Raw genomic sequence first — 18,541 nt, 5'->3', positions numbered from 1 at the left:
AAGGAAGGACTGAGTTTGTGGCAAATCCTTGTCCTTCCTTCCCCCAGTACCTCATGTGGCACAGGGAATCTTAAATTATCCATCTTGTATGATTGTTATAGGAGCTGGCTATAATGAGAATTACATACCAGGTATTCCCGTGTGTATCCACATGTATATATGTACATATATGTGTATCTTGTTACTCTATTAACATACTAATATGCACAGAAATAGATATCTTGAAACTGTATTAAAATTGTGAAAACAGCTTATTCCATCCTCAAGATCAGAGCAATTAAAAGAACAGAACTAGTCAGTCCACATGGGTATGAATCTCATTCAGTTCTGCCCCTTTCCTCAATACATAGTGTTGGGCCAGTGGGTTTTCTCCTCTGGAAAACAGGATGGGGGGATGACAACAATGGTGCCCCCGTGTAATACCATGAGGATCATGTGGGATCATCTGTGGAAATATGGCATAGAATCAAGAAGGACAGGCTTTAAAGTCAGAACCATTTCTTGGCTATGATTTCTATCAGAACCATTTCTTGAGCCTCTATCATAGCTAGGCTCTTCGATACGTGTGTTATGGGCTCTGGGTTGATTTAATCCCAACAACGACCCTACAAAGAAGGGATAATCATTTTACAGAGGAGGAATCTGAGCCTCAGAGGGGCTGAATTAAATTCCCCAAGTCACACACCAGTAAGGGGGCAAGGCAAGATCAGATCTCAGGTTTGCTCTACCGATTTCAAAACCTACACTTTGTTCTCTGCTCCCTATTCCTCCAAACTGTCAATAATGACACTAAGTACCTGTGAGCTCTTGGGCAAGCTGGTGAACCTCTCTGAGCCTCAACTGCCTCCTATGTGAAATAGGGATAATGATACCTATGTCACTGGGTTGCCATAAGGATCAAAGGAGAGAATATGTGTAGAGTATGGACAGTCCTGGCACATATAAGCACACAAACTAGCTATTCTTATTAATTCATCAAATATTTATGTTGCCACATTTTTCCAGAAAAATGTTATGTCCCTATTATCAGTAGTACCTTCAAGGTATTTGGTGGTAATACCAAATGGTGGTGATAATGGTGATAATAATGGTGGTGATAATAATAGTTCCTACGCATGGGGCTATTGTGGAAAACACATGAATTGACATAAATTTTGGAAGAGGGTCTGGAAATAGCAAATGCCCAACAAATATCAATTACTGTTATTTTCACATGTGTGAACAGAAGCTTCCACAGTTACTAATGTTCCCATGTTACAGATAGGAAAGCAAGGGACAGCAAGATTTTGTAAATTGCAGAGTCCTGCAATGCTAGTGACAATGTTAGGATTCGAAACTAAGCTGTCTGATAGTGCCTTTGGTTCCATCTTTGTATCCTTTACACTCTACCCCTACATCCCTATATTACAGTATTATTCATGGTATTACAGAAGATAAAATCTGCTCTTCTCCGTCTCCACAAGGACAGCCTAAGTGGAAATGAGCTTAAGCTGCAAAATAAGGCATAAGGGCAAAGCTTCCTCCTTAAGAAGGTTAAAATGAAGGGGTGCCTGGGTGGCTCAGTCGGTTAAGGGTCTGACTTTGGCTCAAGCCATGATCTCACTGTTCCTGAGTTTGAGCCCCGCATCAGGCTCTGTGCGGACAGCTGAGAACCTGGAGCCTCCTTCAGATTCTGTGTCTCCTCCTCTCTCTGCCCCTCCCATGCTCATGCTCTGTCTCTCTCTGTCTCTCAATAATAAATAAACGTTAAAAAAAATTTTTTTTAATAAAAATAAAATTTTAAAAAGAAGGTTAAAATGAAAATCCTGTTCTTCATTTACTATGTAAGTTACTTTTCTCAAGCTCTTTATGTAGAAAAGGGCTCTTTCTCTCCGTGAACTCAGAAAAATGTGTCCTGGGATACTACCATGTAAACCTGGGACAGGTTTATTCCTGAATTGCACAAAAGCAGGGCTTACTGAGGACATTTTTGGGGTCCCGGGATCTTTTGAGAGTCTGAAGCAAACATGGACCCTCTCCCCTGAAATACGAGATACAAATGGACACATACACACACAACCTATTCATGGTATTTTACTGGAATTTCAAGAGGGTTACGAGCTCCCAACAGCCCATGCTGTTGCTGAGCTTAAAGAATCTAGGGGAAAAGGGAGAATGTGGAATAACTACCTAATAAGGCATGGAGTCTGGAACCAAACCGCCCAGATTTCACTCTTGGGCTCCCAGTTCTTGGCTGTGTGAATGAGGTGCGAATTCATGCCTTTTAGGTTCAGTCTGTTCATCTTTAAAATGGGGATAATAATGATAATAATTTTGTACTTTCCCCCTCACACTGCCTGTAGTAACAGGCCTTTAGTCTTGGCTACATAATGAGAATTTCTCATACAGTTAGTTCTGGGGTCCTGGGGTCTTCACTAGCCTCTCTGAGGACCAGTGCTTTCACCTGTAAAACAGGGACAGTAACATCCACTTTGTAGGGTTGCTGTTTTCTAAGTTTCTGAGAGCACGTACTCTGTAAATTTCATGCGTATGTTTAATGGCACTATGCCATTACCATCTCTGGCATGATCAATAAATGCTTTCTTTGGTTCCTTCACAGGCGTTCAAGCTGGGATGGAGATGATTGAGCAAATGCTTAAGGAAAAAAACATCCCAGACTTAAAGGGTTCTGAATCTCTGGAATTTCTGAAGGTTGATTATGTGAACTACAATTTTTCAAAGTAAGTAAGAACATTTTTAGCCGTGAAATTAATCTTTAAAACCTTAGGGTTGTGGATATGCCACCACGTCTTCTGGTGTGACAGCAGGACCTGCACAGTAGAAGGTAAACCAAATTTGGTAAGAGGCTTATCAGGTGAATGACCCAAGAAAGAGGGGTCATGAAGCTGACAAAGATTGTGGCATTTGGGTCAGAACACCTGGGTCTAAGTCATATCCCTGCTGCACACTAGTTTTGTGTGTTGTGTCTGACGAATATGGTCAGAGTCCCATGTCCTTGCCTCTTTCCTAAAATGAGAACTCCTTGCCCCTTGAATTTCTAAGTGAAATTCTTGTCCATCCTATTGCTGACCCCACACCCTAAACCTAGATGTAGGATTCAACCACAGTCTCAAAAACAAATCTACTCTCATCAAGGCTTTCCTTACTTTAGTAAAGTTTGGTTAAGGTTTCAGAGGTCATAGAAATAGGCCACACATAAGAAGCTCAAAAGTAAGACTAGAGAAATCCTTTGGAAGTCCCATGATTTCATCAGAACCCAGGCTTCTTGTATTTCTCTGCCCCACCATCCTTACTTCTGGCTTCTGTCCTCAAAGTTGTCTTATGGTCCAGTATGGCCACTGCAGCTCAGCCATCAAATCCGTTTGTCAAGCCTGAGAGGGAACAACAGGCAAGGGTGAAATGGTTCTTGTAAGCTGGGTTAGTCTCTTCACTGAGTTTTTTTCTGAAGCCCTGCTCTAATAATACTCTGCCTATACAATAATAGAACTTAGTCTTATGGCCATACTTATTAGCAAGAGGGACTGGAATGTTCATTTTCTAACCAGACACCTTTGACATCCTGAACAAATTCAGGGATGGTTAGGAAAGAAGGGGAAATGGCTGTTCAGACAACAACCGGCAACCTCTGCCGCAGTTGCCAACAAAAGCCCCAAAGACGGTGTACAGAGAAGATGTCTTTGTCCATCTGGAGGTCAGTCTTAAAGGTAAAGCAGAGAGTCAAGATTTTATAAGGAATTATCTGTGATTCACAATTTGCCCCAAGGCTTTATCAATCCACTGATAATTCCCTGCTGGCTCCAACCCTTTGGAGTAATAATTTCCTTGCTATCAAGGATAATATTCTATAAAATCATGAGTTTTTTGGGGCATGGGGTAGGGAAAAGGATGGTAATCTAGGTAAAGCTCCTGGCAAATGCTCTAGTTGTTAATAAAGGAAGCCATTCAACAAGTGTTTATTGACGACCTACTGCTAGATACCAAGGCATTGTTTTAGTGATTAGGGATATTACAGTGAATGACACAGATATATCTCCTGCCCTTAATGTCCAGTAAGAGAGATGGACATGATATATTTACAGAATGAATGATTTAATTACAGTGATGATAATCCCACAGCAGAAAAATCCAAGGTGAATCATATATTATGAAGTGTGGTGAAGATGAGGAAAACAGGTATCCTCATGCGTTGCTAGTGGGAGCAGGTGAACTGGTACAGTACTTTCAGATCTGTGCTCCCCACACAGGAGCCACTAGCCACGTGTGGCTACTGAGCACTTGAAATATGACTAGTGCAATGAAGGCACTGAAATTTTACGTATTTAATTTCAATCAATTTTAATTTAAAATTTGGTACTCAGTTCAGTTATTGAAAAGCTTTTAAGTATGTGTGGGACAATTTGCGTATGTAAGTTTATCAGTTGAATATTTTATCCAATCAAATATAGGTCAAGTGTTTCTGATAACACTTGATAATTCTGATAACAAGTGTTTCTGATAACACCGATAATTCAGTGTCCACCTTGAGTCATAAGTGTAAAAATACAGACCATATTTTGAAGTTATTTTGAAAAAAGGAGAACAAAATATCCCATTAATCATTTTTATATTGCCTATGTGTTGAAATGATACCATTTTAGATTATGTTGGGTTAAGCAAAAAAAAATACTAATAAAATCACTCTTACCCATTTCTTTTCTCTTTTTAAAATGTGACTACTAGAAATTTTTAAATTACATATGTGGCTCACATTCTATTCCTGTTGGGCAGTGCTATTTTAAAAGATAATTTACAAGGACCTTTTTTTTAATGCATGCCCTTTGACCTACTAATCCCACTTCTCAGCATCATCACTAGAAAGACAGACATGTAAACAGCATGTAAGAATGTTCTGTGTGTCATTGTTTATAACACAGAAATACTGGAAATAACGTAGGTGTCCACCAACAAAGAAATGATCTCTTCCATGATACATCCATAGCTTGAATATAAAGAATGGGGGCGCCTGGGTGGCGCAGTTGGTTAAGCGTCCGACTTCAGCCAGGTCACGATCTCGCGGTCCGTGAGTTCGAGCTCCGTGTCGGGCTCTGGGCTGATGGCTCAGAGCCTGGAGCCTGTTTCTGATTCTGTGTCTCCCTCTCTCTCTGCCCCTCCCCCGTTCATGCTCTGTCTCTCTCTGTCCCAAAAATAAATAAACGTTGAAAAAAAAAATTTAAAAATAAATAAAGAAAGAATGGGCTAGGCCTATAGGTACCAAACTGAAAATATTGCTAAGATCTGTTAAATAAATCTCTACCATCCTCTTCCCACAGTGGGACTCAGGGTGTGTGACAAAGAACAGGTAGGAAAGGATGCAAAATACAAGAAACAGTAGATAGGCATTTGTTATCAGCTATCACATTTACCTTTTACATTTTTCCTAACCTTGGTTCAGAACAATGTCTTTCTCCTGTGCCACAGTTATGCATAGATGATCTCATTTTGTCTTCTCAGCCTACCCATGAGTAAACCTTCCTCTGAGTGATTGCCTGAAAGAGGTTAAGTGCCTTACCTAAGTTTGCATGGCTGGCACAAAACTCATCTCCAAGTTGAGTGCCCCTTGCGGAACACATGAAGTGGCATAGCCCGGTGTTAAGCACACAGTCTGAAAACAGATTGAGGAGGGCTCCAGGTCTGGTTCTACCACTTACATATGACTTCAACCAAGTGCTCATGACTTCCTTATCCTCTCATCTCTGAATTGCAAATTGCAAAACCAGCAACAGCTTCATGGGATTATCATGAGGACTAAAATGAGCTAATGCACGTAAAGTGCTTACCATGGTGCCTGGCATGGAGTAATCACTCAACACATGAGCTATCTACCTATGTAGATTACTTGCAGCCCATTGCCTCTTATGCTCAGAGAATCCTAGGGGAAGTTAATACTCTAACTAGGGAAGATTCTGTCCATATAGAGGGCATCTGGGAATAGGAGAAAGGCACCCTTGCGATTGTCCGGTGATGGGGGAAGGGCACTACTGGCGTGTAGTTGGTACATATGCCAGGTACCCTAAAATGTATATAAAGTCCTCTCCAAAACTAATCGTCCCACCCAAAATACTAATTTCCCCACCCTGTTGAGAAGCACTGGAACAGCTGAAGGAGAAAATAACGATGGCGATGTTGTGCTCGTATTGTATTGTCTTTAATGAAACTAAAGAAATGTATTATTTTCACATTTGTTTCTAAACTTACTCACTTCCCCCTCAATTAGAAACAAGGGGCTTCCTGGCAAGGACCAAAGGGGAATTAGAAGGCAATGCCCAGAGGCACCGCAGACCTGAGGTTCCTTCCTCTACAGGAATTAGGGGTTCCACAAACCTCCTTTCTGATTTTTGCCTCACTTAGAGAAGTGTTAGAAGATGTGCACTGACCTCTCTGTTTCTTGTTCTACAGCATAAAAATCAATGCCTTTTCATTTCCAAATACTTCATTAGCCTTTGTGCCTGGGGTGGGGATCAAGGCACTGACTAACCACGGCACCGCCAACATCAGCACCGACTGGGAGATCAAGTCTCCACTCTTGTGAGTGTCCCACTGAAAAAAGTCTGCCACTATTCTGGGAAGAAATGGAACAAAAACTGGAAGGACATAAATTTGGTGATGTTTTTGACATTAGGCTTATTTCCCTTAGCCATGAGCAGTCTTTCTCAAGAGCATTTTTTTTTTTCCAAGAGAGATTTAAATCAGAATATCTCTGTTGGGGGCTGGCGGTGGGGGGGGGGGGAGGTTGTGGGAGGACTGAAAAGCATCCATCCCCTGAAGGCAGAGCAAAATGTCATTTAAGATTTCCTAAGAGCTAGAAGGAATGAACACGTACTCAAGATTTCAGACCTTCAGTGAGTCTGTAGAATCTCAGGTGATTCCACATACTTCCCCATTCACAGGGGCAACTGATTAAGAGATGAGACCTTCCTACCTCACAAGGAGGTAAGAGGATAATAGTCAGCTGGAGCCCAATTGCACCCTCCTAGAGAAAGGAGGTATCACATTCAAGGTACGCTTGCAGACCACCTACTACATGTCTTGGGTGTAATGTTTAGGTCTGCCTTGGTTGGCACCCCAGAATGGCACATTCACTCATCCACTTGGTCATTCAACAACCATTTATTGAGTGCCTACCAAGTACCATTTATCCCCATCTCAAGAACTCCAGTCCTGTAGACTGTAGAGGAATGATATATTCTGCCATAAGTAATATAGATTCAGGGTTCATTCATTTCTTCACTGACTCATCAGCCACCTATTAAGTGCTTATTCTGTGTGCTTATCCTGGAGACAAGGGAATGAATAATACACACTCCAGTCCCTCAGAGAGTTCATAGACTACGTCTGTCACATCCCCATCAGTGCCTGTCCTAAATAAGGCTATTCAGTGTTCTCTCTCTCCAAGCATTGTATACACATAGTGCTTGATAGGTGCTCAGCCACTGTGGGCACCAGAAAGCACTCAGAATAAAAAAGCTAAACTAACACTGTCACCACTGACATATTCATTGCTTCATTTGTTTAGTAAATCCATTCAGCACCTACTCTGCTCTGACCCATTATTGGTGCCAGGAATCCAGAGGTGACAAAGCCCTCCAGGAGCTTAGAGGCTGTGAGTAGTCAGATAAATGATCCCTCTCTCCCCTGCCCAGGCCTGGGTAACCTTGCACTTTTTCTCTCAACAGCCAAGACACAGGAGGAGCTGATCTGTTTCTCTCTGGGGTCTACTTCACCGGTATCATTGTTCTTGCCCGAAATGACTTTGGTCACCCAATCCTGAAGCTCCAAGACTGCTACGCCCAAGTGAACCATGCCCACGTCTCATTTTCCGGAGAACTCAGGTGAGTGATAGCACCGTGGTAGGCAGTCGCTAGTCTGGGGCTAGATTCTCCAGAAGCGCAGGAAGAGGTTTATAACCGGCAGATAAAGTTCCTGAATAAGCCCATATTTTCTTTCTTCCCCAGTGTCCTGTACAACTCCTTCGCTGAGCCCATGGAGAAACCCATTTTAAAGAACTTAAATGAAATGGTAAGTCTTTAGAGGTGACATGGCCACAGTAAAATGCTCAGCAGCAGTTCTGCCATGCTTTACTTACTTCTTACTCAATAAACCTTTATTGAGCACCTACTGTATGCTAGGCATCATCCAAGGCACTTTCACACACATCCTCTGCGATTTAAGTTTCGCAAATGCCTACCATGTGCTGTGGTAAGTGCTAGGGATGCAGAGATAAATAAAACAGCATTCCTGCCTTCAAGTGCTCACCACAGGATGGGGCAACAATCAGCAAGAGTTTATTTACTGTGTACCTACTCCATGCCCAGCACTAGGCTACAGGCTGTTGGGAATGTAAGAAAGGTTTTTAGGAAAACCCAACTCAGTCTTGTGGAAAAATAACTGAATGAGTATTTGAATTTAATACATAATTACATGATCAGTAGATTGAACTGAAGAGGCTCAGAGAAATGGAAAGATTACATCAAAAGGACCTGAAAGTTTCCTGGGGGGGGTTGGGGGGTGGGCAGGGGTATTCTTTAGAGGACTGAGGACTTGAACTGGGCCTTAAGGTACATGTATGATTTCGATAGGTAAGGAGTGGGGGAGAAGAATGGTTATTTCCAGAAACAGTATAAGTGACAAGGAGGTGCTTAATGAATGTCAGTGAGGAAATCAACATGCAAACACATTCAGCAGCTCGTCCAAGGGAATTACCCAGCTGGTCGAGGGACTCTGAAGTTTCACGGTCTTTCTCCATCCTCACTTGACTGGTGCTGAGTGCCAGCGCACATGTGTGTTAGAGAGTGACTGGGAAAGTGCTGTCCCGTTCACAGGCCCCACACTCCCCATGGTTCCTCTGTTCGAAACAAGACATGGTTCTTTGGCCTCTGACGGAAGCCACTAGTTAAGCTGGCCTGGAGTTTATGTATGATTTAGAGACCACGGATGCTTTGCTTCTAGTATTCCCTCTGTGCCATGGGAATATAGAAAAGAATGCTCATGCCACAACTATCTAGATTTCCAATCCTAGTAATGTAACTCCTGGCAACTCCCGGAGGCTCTCTAAGCTTTGGCTTTCCCATCTGTGAATAGGCAACAGTGGCACCCATCTCTCTGCACCATTGTGAGGCAATGGGGTTGAAACACAACAGCTGACATTTACTGAATACTTGCCATGTGCTGGGCAATTTTACATGGATCACCTCAGTTTCTACTCACAGCAACATTATTGAGTGGGTACAATTATCATCCCCATCTTTCAGATGGGGAAACTGTGGACAGAGTACAAACAACTTTGCCAAAGGTGCCAACCCCAGATGGTCAGGCTCCTGAGCCTCGGCTCGTAACCACCATGCTGAGAGCTTGGCACACGCCTGGCACACGATGGCTTCATAAAGATGAGCTTGAGTCTGATTCAGGATTGATTTGCCAACCAGAGGGATCTCAAGCCAGCCAAGTAGGAAAGTGGAGGCCCTGGCTGTAGCCTCTCCCAGCAGAGCACGGCACAGCAGGAAGGCAGCTGTTCCAGCAGCAGGTTTCTCAGGTGTGACCGCACTAGCAGGTACCAGGCACATGTCCCATCATGCCTCAGAGAGAAAAGCCAAGGCCTCATTCTTTTATGGGGCTAACTGGGTGTCGTCCTGGCTGCTCTGAAGTTTAGCCAGCATTCACTGACATGCCAGCCATACGTACGTAACGTGAGGCCCAGGGGCATCGACTAATTTCAGGACAAGTCCTGGTGACCAAAGGGAGAATGTCTCCTAACCAGAAGGCCTTTGTTTGCAGGGCCTAAGCCATAAAGAGAGGTTTCAAGTGCAATATGATAACCTGCAATTTTTTTATTCCTATTGTGGCCAGCTGTGTCCCATTATCATGAATGAGGTGGAAGCCCTGAACGCCAACCTCAGCACGATAGAGGGTGAGTCCTAGACCTGCCTCTTTGGGATGGGTGCTTCCCACCCATCCCACCTTCACACTCTGGTGCTCTCCAGGTTTGCATATCAATGTGAGATCCCCCAGCTCTCCTGCCCGCTTTACGCTCTGCAAATTTGAGCCACGGGAAGCCTGTGTATATGGCCTGCTCTTTTTTTTTTTTTTTAGGTAGTTTTTATAAAGTTTTATTTATTTTTGAGACATAGAGACAGAGTGTGAGCAGGGGAAGGGCAGAGAGAGGGGGAGACACAGAATCTGAAGCAGGCTCCAGGCTCTGAGCTATCCGCACAGAGCCCGACGCAGGGCTCAAATTCATGAACCATGAGATCATATCCTGAGCCAAAGTCTGACGCTCAACCAACTGAGCCACCCAGGTGCCCCAGGCCTGCTCTTTTCTGCTGCTAACCAACTTCAGAGCAGGAGGCAGGGGGCTGCTGGCGACTAGGTGTGGGTCAGAGAATTAAACTGTCTCAGGCTTCAATCCCAGCTCTGGCACTAAATCCATCCTCTTCAGGATGATTAATGCCAATCTCAACTGAGTTATACACCCCTGACCCCGCTCTAACCCCTTCAGTGGCTCCTTTCTGCCTCCGGATCAAGTCCAAATGCTCTAACATGGTCTACAAGACCTGCCCACCATGCTCTGGCTAAAGTTACCTCTCTCAGCCTCATCTTGCACCTTTCTCTGCTCCAGCAACCAAACTGCTTCTACTGTCCCCGAGGCCCTTGCTTGGCTCACACTACGCCCCCTGCCTTCCCTTCCCCTCCACCCATTTATTCATTTAATAGATATTTATTGAACACCCATTTCTTTGCTAGCACTGAGCTAAGCCCTGAGGGGTCCAGTCCCTTCTACTTGCTGCTCCTGAGCCATCCCTTATCCTGTCCACTCCTTGTTATCTTTTAAGGCTCAGCTCAGACATAGTCTCCTCCAGCAGGTCTTACCTGATAGCCTGTACCCCAAGGTTTTGCCTCCTCTATGCTCACATGATACTTTGGGTGTATCTCTCTCTCTTTGCACTCTATTTGTTCATTCACCAAAGGTGTCCTGAGAACCTGTTACAGGCTGGATGCTGTTCTTGGTGCTGGGAATGCAGCAGTAAGCCCAGGAGACAGAAATCCCTGCCCTCTTTGGACTAGTCAGAGGAGACAGACAGCAAGATGGGGACTAGTCAGAGGAGACAGACAGCAAGCAAGATAACAAGTAAAATCTATGATACTGATACAATAAGTGATGAGAAGAAAGATAAAGCAGAGAAGGAGCTGAAAAGGCATTTCTGTTAAAAGAGCATGGCCAGGAAAGACATCACTGAGCATGCGACATCACAGTAAGAATTTGAATGGAGTAGGGAGTGTGCCACTCCCAGATCTGGACGGAGAACACTCCAGGTAGAGGAAACCGCAAGCACAGAGGCCCATGTGGGAGCATGCCAAGTATGTCGGGGGAACTACGAGGAGGCCATACTGGGAGTAGAGGGTGTGGGGGGGAAGGCAGCAAGAGATGAGGTCAGAAAGGGAGAAAGCAATGGTCAGATCTTCCAAGCTCTGCAGGTCAATACAAAGGCTGGCTCGTAGTCTGAGATGAAGATCTTTGGGAGAGTTTGGAGCAAGGCTTGCATGATCCGACTTACATTGTAAGAAGCTCACTCTGGCTTCCATCTATTAACAACAGACAGAAAGGGGGCAAGGGTGGAAGCAGGGAGACCACTTAAGAGGCTCCTGCAACGACCTATGTGAGTAATGATGGCAGTTGGCCTGGATGGAGTAATGAAGATATAGGACACATTCAGGTTCTGGATGTTCTTTGAAGGTAGGGACAGTGGTTATTTGCTGACACCCTGAATGTGCATCATGAAGGGAGTCAAGGACAACCCCAGGTTTTCACCTGAGCAACTAGAAAATTGGAAGAGTGGAATGGCCATTTACCAAGGTGGGGTAGACTGTAAGCATAAGTCTGTAGAGGAGCTCGGTTTTAGACCTGCTCTCACTGTATTGTAATTTCCTGTTCATATGTGTGACTCTTCCCTCAGACGATGAGGTCCACAAGCACAGGCACTCTCTGACGATGTCCCCAGCACTAGGAATAGTGCCTAACCTGCACTCGGTGAATGAATATGAGGCCCATGAAAGGATGCATGGTGGTTGAACAAGTGGATCAGAGTGGGTGCAGATGGATGAAGATTGGGGAGGTCAGGAAAGAGAAAGATGTAGTAAGGAAAGAAGTGGTCAAGGACTCATGTTCTAGCTTCCCATGGGCAAGTGTCTCTATTCGTGGGAACCCCACTGTCTCACCTGTAAAATGGGCATGGTCCTGCTCCCCTCCTAGCATGGTGATGGGATCTGTTCAGACTGTGAATTTAAAAGCATTTTAGAAACTGTAGTGACATAGGGCTGCATTAGGCCCTCACCTTGCAAGTCCCTTCATCTCTGCTTGTTTCTTATCACCACCCATGGAATAACCCAAGCATGGTGCACAAGAGGAGAAGATGTGGTTCTCAGATGCCTTCCTCTGGAACAGGGAGGGGGTCTTTGTATCACAGAACACAAGGTGGTGGTCAGGAGAGCAGCTCTCCCAGGCCAGGCTGGAACCCCGAGTGCCACACCCCTGTGTGTACAACCTGCCTCAGACTCTGAGATCATGCTTCCTGCGAACCCCACCTACTGTCCCCTGGTCCCCTGACCTTCTGCTGTGCTCTGAAAATTATAATACAAAACATGAATTGAATTAATAGATTCTCTATGAAAATTTTCTTAGCCTCTTTAACTTAGGGAATTTTATTCCTGTCTGTCTCTCTCTATCTGTCTCTCTCAATATTTCTTTCTAAAGATTATTTCTAATTATAATAATAATACATATTCATTGTAAAAAATTGAAGTTCTAACTATATAGAAGGCTATAATATAGAACTTGAAAGCCTCTCTTTATACCAGCCTAATATATGCAGTTTAATATTAATAAGTGAATTTTATTTGTCTAATTTTCTTTTTTTAATGTTTTTTTTAATTTTATTTATTTTGAGAGAGAGAGAGTGAGCGAGCAGGGGAGAGGCAGAGAAAGGGGGAGAGAGAGAATCCCAAGCAGGCTCCACTCTGTCAGCGCAGAGCCTGATCCAGGGCTTGAACTCATAAACCACGAGATCATGACCTGAGCCAAAATCAGGAGTCAGACGCTTAACCAACTGAGCTGCCCAGGCACCCCTGGCTATTTTTCTCTTTTAAAAAGAAGTATATATGCATTGTGTTCATGTGTGTGTGTGTGTGTATGTGTGTGTATAAAAGGCTATACTTGGGGTGCCTGGGTGGCTCCGTTGGCTGAGTGTCCAACTCTTGACATTGGCTCAGGTCATGACCTCACCATGTTGGGGCTCTGCACTGACAGTGCAGAACCTGCTTGGGATTCTCTCTCCCTCTCTCTCTCTCTCTGCCCCTCCCCGGCTACTGCTCACTCTCTGTCTCTCAAAATAAATAAATAAACTTAAAAAAAAAGGCTATCCAACAACATTTTACTAATGTTTCCTTCAGTGTAATGTGATTAAGGAGGGTTTTTACTTTCTTCTTTTGACTTACCTACTTATCCTGCATTTTGAAAAGTGAGCATGTATTACTTATAAATAAGGGTAATCATTATTTTGAATAACAGAGAATTAAAATTATGTTGTTCTGGATGGATAATAATCATTTGCTATACTATGCTTTTAATATAATTTTTCTTTTGTATTTGTTTGTTATTTAGTTTTAACCAAGATAGACAACTATACTCTCCTGGATTATTCCCTAATCAGTTCTCCAGAAATTACTGAGAATTATATCGACCTGAATTTGAAGGTAACTTTATCATCGTCAGAATTCTCATCCTGGCTCTCAACGGCCAATATTCAAAGAACAAATATTATGTGCAAAAGGAAATATAACTACATATCTTTCATATAATTTAATTTCCCTTCAAGCAATTCCCTCATGCTTATGCTCTTTCAAAAGACTATTCAACATTTTCTTGATTGTATTACCCAACACATGTCTAGTGTTGGGTATTATGGAAAATATCATGATGCCTTTGTTTCTGGGAACAGGTCCAATGCTAAGGGGCAGGAGGTAGAGTGGTTCTATGTGTATCAGAACTTAATACATCAGTAGATCATATGTATCGATACTCCTATTCCTGACAGGTTAGTCGATTTAACTGAGGGATGTTGACCTTGGTCAGGCCCATTCACAGATGAAAATGGTGTTTGCTGATTCTGGAAAAGAGATTAATTGTCTTTATGTTTAGTTTTGCCCCAAAGTTAATATCATTGTTTTCTTAAGCGCATATTGACTTTTATTTCAATTACTGAGAGTCGTTCAAATCAGTTAAATGTTACTCAAGGCACATTTTGTGATAACACCACATAGCTAATGAGGGCAGCATTAGGAATGCCACAAAGATGCTTTAACCCATTGAGAGTCCTGGGTCCTTCTGAGTCTCTCTGTGACACCCCAGATGCTTGCTAGTCATAGAGTTTGAGGGTGGAGGGTTTGGTATCTCTACGTGGCACCTCAGGAACTATGCAGAGCTGTATATCCAGTTAAATGCACCTGCCTTCCTTTCTCTGGGAGAAGGTCACATCCCAGGGTGGACAGATATGTCCATATCTGCTCAAGAAGTTAGCAGAGCTGCGAAACCGAAGTCGCTGGTCAGGGAGGCAGAAGGCCTTGTCGTCTTTTAATCCCCAGAGAGTTTCTGGTATTTTCCTGATTCTGACATGAGTGGACCCACTTTCTTTAGTGCTGTATGTCTGAGTCTTCACCTGATACACTGATCTTTCTCTCTGTTTTCCCACAGGGCGTAGTCTACCCACTAGAAGACCTCACTGACCCTCCCTTCTCGCCAGTTCCTTTTGTGCTGCCGGAACGCAGTGACTCGATGTTGTATGTTGGAATCTCTGAGTTTTTCTTTAAATCTGCATCCTTTGCTTACTTTACAGCTGGAGCCTTCAACGTCACTCTCTCCACGAAAGAGGTGAGGAGAGTTAATGGATGGTGACAATCAGCGCCAGCATTTAGTCTTATTATAAGTAGCCCATTACAGGAATTTTAAGTCATAATTTCTATTTCCTGGGCCTTTTTAGACCCTCAATCCTACCAGCACATGAATGAAGTAATTGTTAACTTAATGTTTTTATTAACTGGAAGTTGTTGGGTTTCCAGTTCTGCTATTTTCAGTTTTGTGTGATACCAGGCCACTGTTCTAGAATGATCTTAAATAAGGCCAGGACTCTCCTCACCACTTATGACCTGTGACTTCGGGCACTTTCAATTTATTTAACTTCTCTGTGCCAGAGTGTTGTCATTTGGCAAATGGGGATAATAATAATTCCATTCTCCTAAAGTTGCTGTGGACATTAGGGAGGTTTAAATGTATGTAAAGCATTCAGAGCAATGCCTAGCACAGAGTAAGTGTTCTATAAGTGTTGCTTATTATCTTTATTGTTATTATGGCTTGTGTTATGCCTACACAAAGAGGAGAAATTGTTGGTAATTGCAACCGATTTGTCTATAATGACCGGTAATAGTACACATGCTCATGGATTCTCTTTGCCGTGCCCCTCCCTTTTATGATGAGAATACTCTCTCCAGTCAACCAACAACTTTTATCAAGCATCCCTTACTAATCTTTTTATTCCATGGGTCCTAATTATACAAGTGGTTATAAAACTTGTGTTCAAAACAGTAGGTGTGGCCACACCAGCTACCATAGAGTGCCGAGAATTAGAGAGGTTTAGCTTCAGATTTGAAAACCATTCATCTGTGAAGATAAATTACTTAAGCATCCTTTGTCTTGGTAATCTCTGAAAAGGTGGGCAATAATACAAGACTTATTGTTAACCACTGTAGAATGTTTACACATGGATCATACATGTATGACATACACAGTGTTGCCAAAGTTAAAAGGCACCTACTCAAAAGGAAAGTAATTACTCCAAAGGAACGTACTTCTTGTGTGACCTTGGACAAGTTACTTTATTTCTCTGGGCCTCAGATTTCCTGTGGTTGGGCTATAAAATGATAAGCTACCTTTAAACACTAATCATTTGTTGGTATAACAACTTCATGATTCCTAAAAATATAAGGAAATCTAGGTTTTCCCTGAAAAGAGAACCCAGGTAAAAATCTTACAGTGACATGATGGTCTTGATTTTCCAGATTTCCAACCATTTGGTTCAAAACTCTCAAGGTGTTGGCAACGTGCTCTCCAGGGTGAGTGCTGAGGGTTCAACTCCTAGATAGTTCTGGAAGGTTCGTGGGTTCTTTCTATTCCTTTCGGGTCCAAACCTGAATCCATCTTTCCATTCTGAAGAGGTTTTCTTTTCTTTTAATAAAATATCCACAAATATTTATGAAACAAGTTAATATTAAAGGCATTATAAGTTTACAAAATAAATCAACTCTCCCTTCCATAAGGCTCCACCACACATCTGAAATAATTGGCTTAAATAGGAAATGAGGGAATAGTGCCCATGTTTGTACCTTTAGTGAAGCAACTATTAATCTCGTGCCTTTGTAGCACCTGCATTTGGACATAGTGTACTGAAAGGTTCAGGTTTGCTCTGAGGACAGAGAGATGTTCATAGAGCATCCTGGCTTTAGAGCAAGGATCCTGAGTCAGACAGTCCTAGATTTGAATCCCAGTTCTTCACTTGGAAGTTAAGGAAATTATTTAACCAAAGAAGACTCACTGTCTTCAGCTATGAAACAGGGATTCTGATAGAACCTGCCCACAGGGACTTTGTGAAGATTAAACCAGATAATTCTGATATGTTCAGTGAATGTCAGCTGCTGGTATTCTTTGTTTTTTTGTGTGGTATTGTTATAATTATTGAAGAGATTTGTTCCTAACTGCATGATGTAAGATTTAATCACCCCCATGCCACCCTGAGCTGGTGATTTTCCCTCATCAACTCAACCCCCTTCTCCACTTCTTTCCCTGGACATGGACAGATCGCAGAGATCTACATCTTGTCCCAGCCCTTCTTGGTACGAGTCATGGCAACGGAGCCTCCCGTGATCAGTTTACTACCGGGTAATTTCACCCTGGACATCCCTGCCTCCATCATGATCCTCACCCAGTCCAAGAACTCAACTGCTGAAGCCATCGTTTCCATGGACTTTGTAAGCCTGTGGGGGCAGGAGGGCAGACTGTGGACACAAATCATGTTCCTACAGTGGGCCACTGGCCAGCAGTGTTATACTCATTGTTTGGGGGCATGAGATCTGATGCATCAGTTAGTGGTGAGGACAGGAGTGAGACTGGGGTGGGGGAAGTGTGGGAGGCCAGTGCTCATACCCCCTATGTGGTAAAATACCTCTTCCCTTCCTCAGCTTCCTGTGTGCCATTCTCTCACTTCAGCTACATTGATAGCTGACTTTCTTTTTTCCCCAAAATAAGTCAGGGTGGAAATGAAGGTTATTTAAGTAGATGAAGGCCAAATGCAACCCAATGGAAAGGGACTAATACACTGAATCCAAGTGAAATGTCACGCACACACACACACACATATACACACAGACACGCATGCACACACAAACACACAGTACATGGAGAAGAGAGATTGGGGGAAAATAGAAAAATAATTTAAGAGAGGTCCCTAAAAAGTCTTTGTAATTAGTTTCCCTACCTGCAAGACAGCATTTTCAGAGCTATTTTTTTTCTAGTACCTCTAGGAATGAAGGGGAAAGTAGAGCTTACAATATTTCTGTTTCTTGTTTCCAAATAAGAAATGATATTTGTGGCCAAAACAGACAGATTCAGTTCTCTTAGTGATGAATGCTTTTGTTATCTCCAGGTTGCCAGTACCAGTGTTGGCCTGGTTATTTTGGGACAAAGACTGGTCTGCTCATTGTCTCTGAACAGGTAAGTTTAATTGATTTGAGTGTTGAAAACCTTAGTAATAAGTGAGTCAGCAGACCATAGAGACAAAGTGAACATTAACAGAGCAAGTGAAGTTACCATTGGCTAGAACATGAATCACACAGGCACTTCTCCTGTAATGACCCAGATAATTTCAAAGTATGGGCTTCACTAAAAACTGTGCTGTGGATTTTTTCTTTTTCCTTCCCATTAGATAATATTCAGATAAAATAGGGAGCCATATAATTGTAAATATAAATCCATACTATAAATTCACATTCTAATGGTACACCAGTATAAATTAATGTTCCTCTTCAACCATTTCAGAAAGCATGCTGTTGAGGAAAGAGCATGAAACTTTGAGGTCAAGGAACAAAGTGTCAAATATCTGGTCATTTGTTCCATCACCATGATCAAGTCTGTTAACGGCTTTGAGACTCAGTCTCCTTGTCTGTAAAATACTGACGTTGGACTGGGGCATTGCCGAGATAGTTTCAGTCTCTGAAACTCCAACCCCATTACTAGAATGTAGAGTTTAACAAAACCATGCCCCATAGCCTAGCTGGCTCTCAAATGAATGCCATGCAGTGTGAAAGGGATTCGGCAGGTCATATACATAGACCATTGGACAGTAATTCCCATTTGGAAGAACTGTCTGCAAAGCCCATTTTCCTCTGCCCCGTGAGGCAGATAGTT

The 18,541-nt window shown here is 42.9% G+C and overlaps 1 protein-coding gene and 1 long non-coding RNA gene across 6 annotated transcripts in view; one reads left to right on the top strand and one right to left on the bottom strand.

Annotated features, from left to right (window-relative positions):
• Positions 1–18,541, top strand: part of BPIFC (BPI fold containing family C) — a 53,945-nt gene that overhangs the window by 22,369 nt on the left and 13,035 nt on the right. For all 5 annotated transcript variants that reach the window (XM_045062292.1, XM_045062293.1, XM_045062291.1 and 2 more), the window contains 10 exons: positions 2,600–2,720; positions 6,436–6,564; positions 7,713–7,868; positions 7,992–8,055; positions 9,883–9,943; positions 13,691–13,782; positions 14,780–14,956; positions 16,141–16,194; positions 16,936–17,106; positions 17,781–17,848. In XM_045062292.1, the coding sequence (XP_044918227.1) occupies positions 2,600–2,720; positions 6,436–6,564; positions 7,713–7,868; positions 7,992–8,055; positions 9,883–9,943; positions 13,691–13,782; positions 14,780–14,956; positions 16,141–16,194; positions 16,936–17,106; positions 17,781–17,848 (1,093 nt within the window). The remainder of the gene's footprint in view (positions 1–2,599; positions 2,721–6,435; positions 6,565–7,712; positions 7,869–7,991; positions 8,056–9,882; positions 9,944–13,690; positions 13,783–14,779; positions 14,957–16,140; positions 16,195–16,935; positions 17,107–17,780; positions 17,849–18,541) is intronic.
• On the bottom strand, positions 3,226–9,093 carry LOC109501771. The gene is made up of 2 exons (XR_002744017.2): positions 8,740–9,093; positions 3,226–3,371 (listed from the first exon to the last, which is right to left on the bottom strand). It is a non-coding gene; the product is annotated as an uncharacterized LOC109501771 (long non-coding RNA).

This window comes from Felis catus, chromosome B4 (assembly GCF_018350175.1).
Source record: "Felis catus isolate Fca126 chromosome B4, F.catus_Fca126_mat1.0, whole genome shotgun sequence".
NCBI lineage: Eukaryota > Metazoa > Chordata > Mammalia > Carnivora > Felidae > Felis > Felis catus.
Note: the sequence above shows the minus strand (reverse complement) of the source record. Positions and strands in the feature narration are given on the sequence as shown.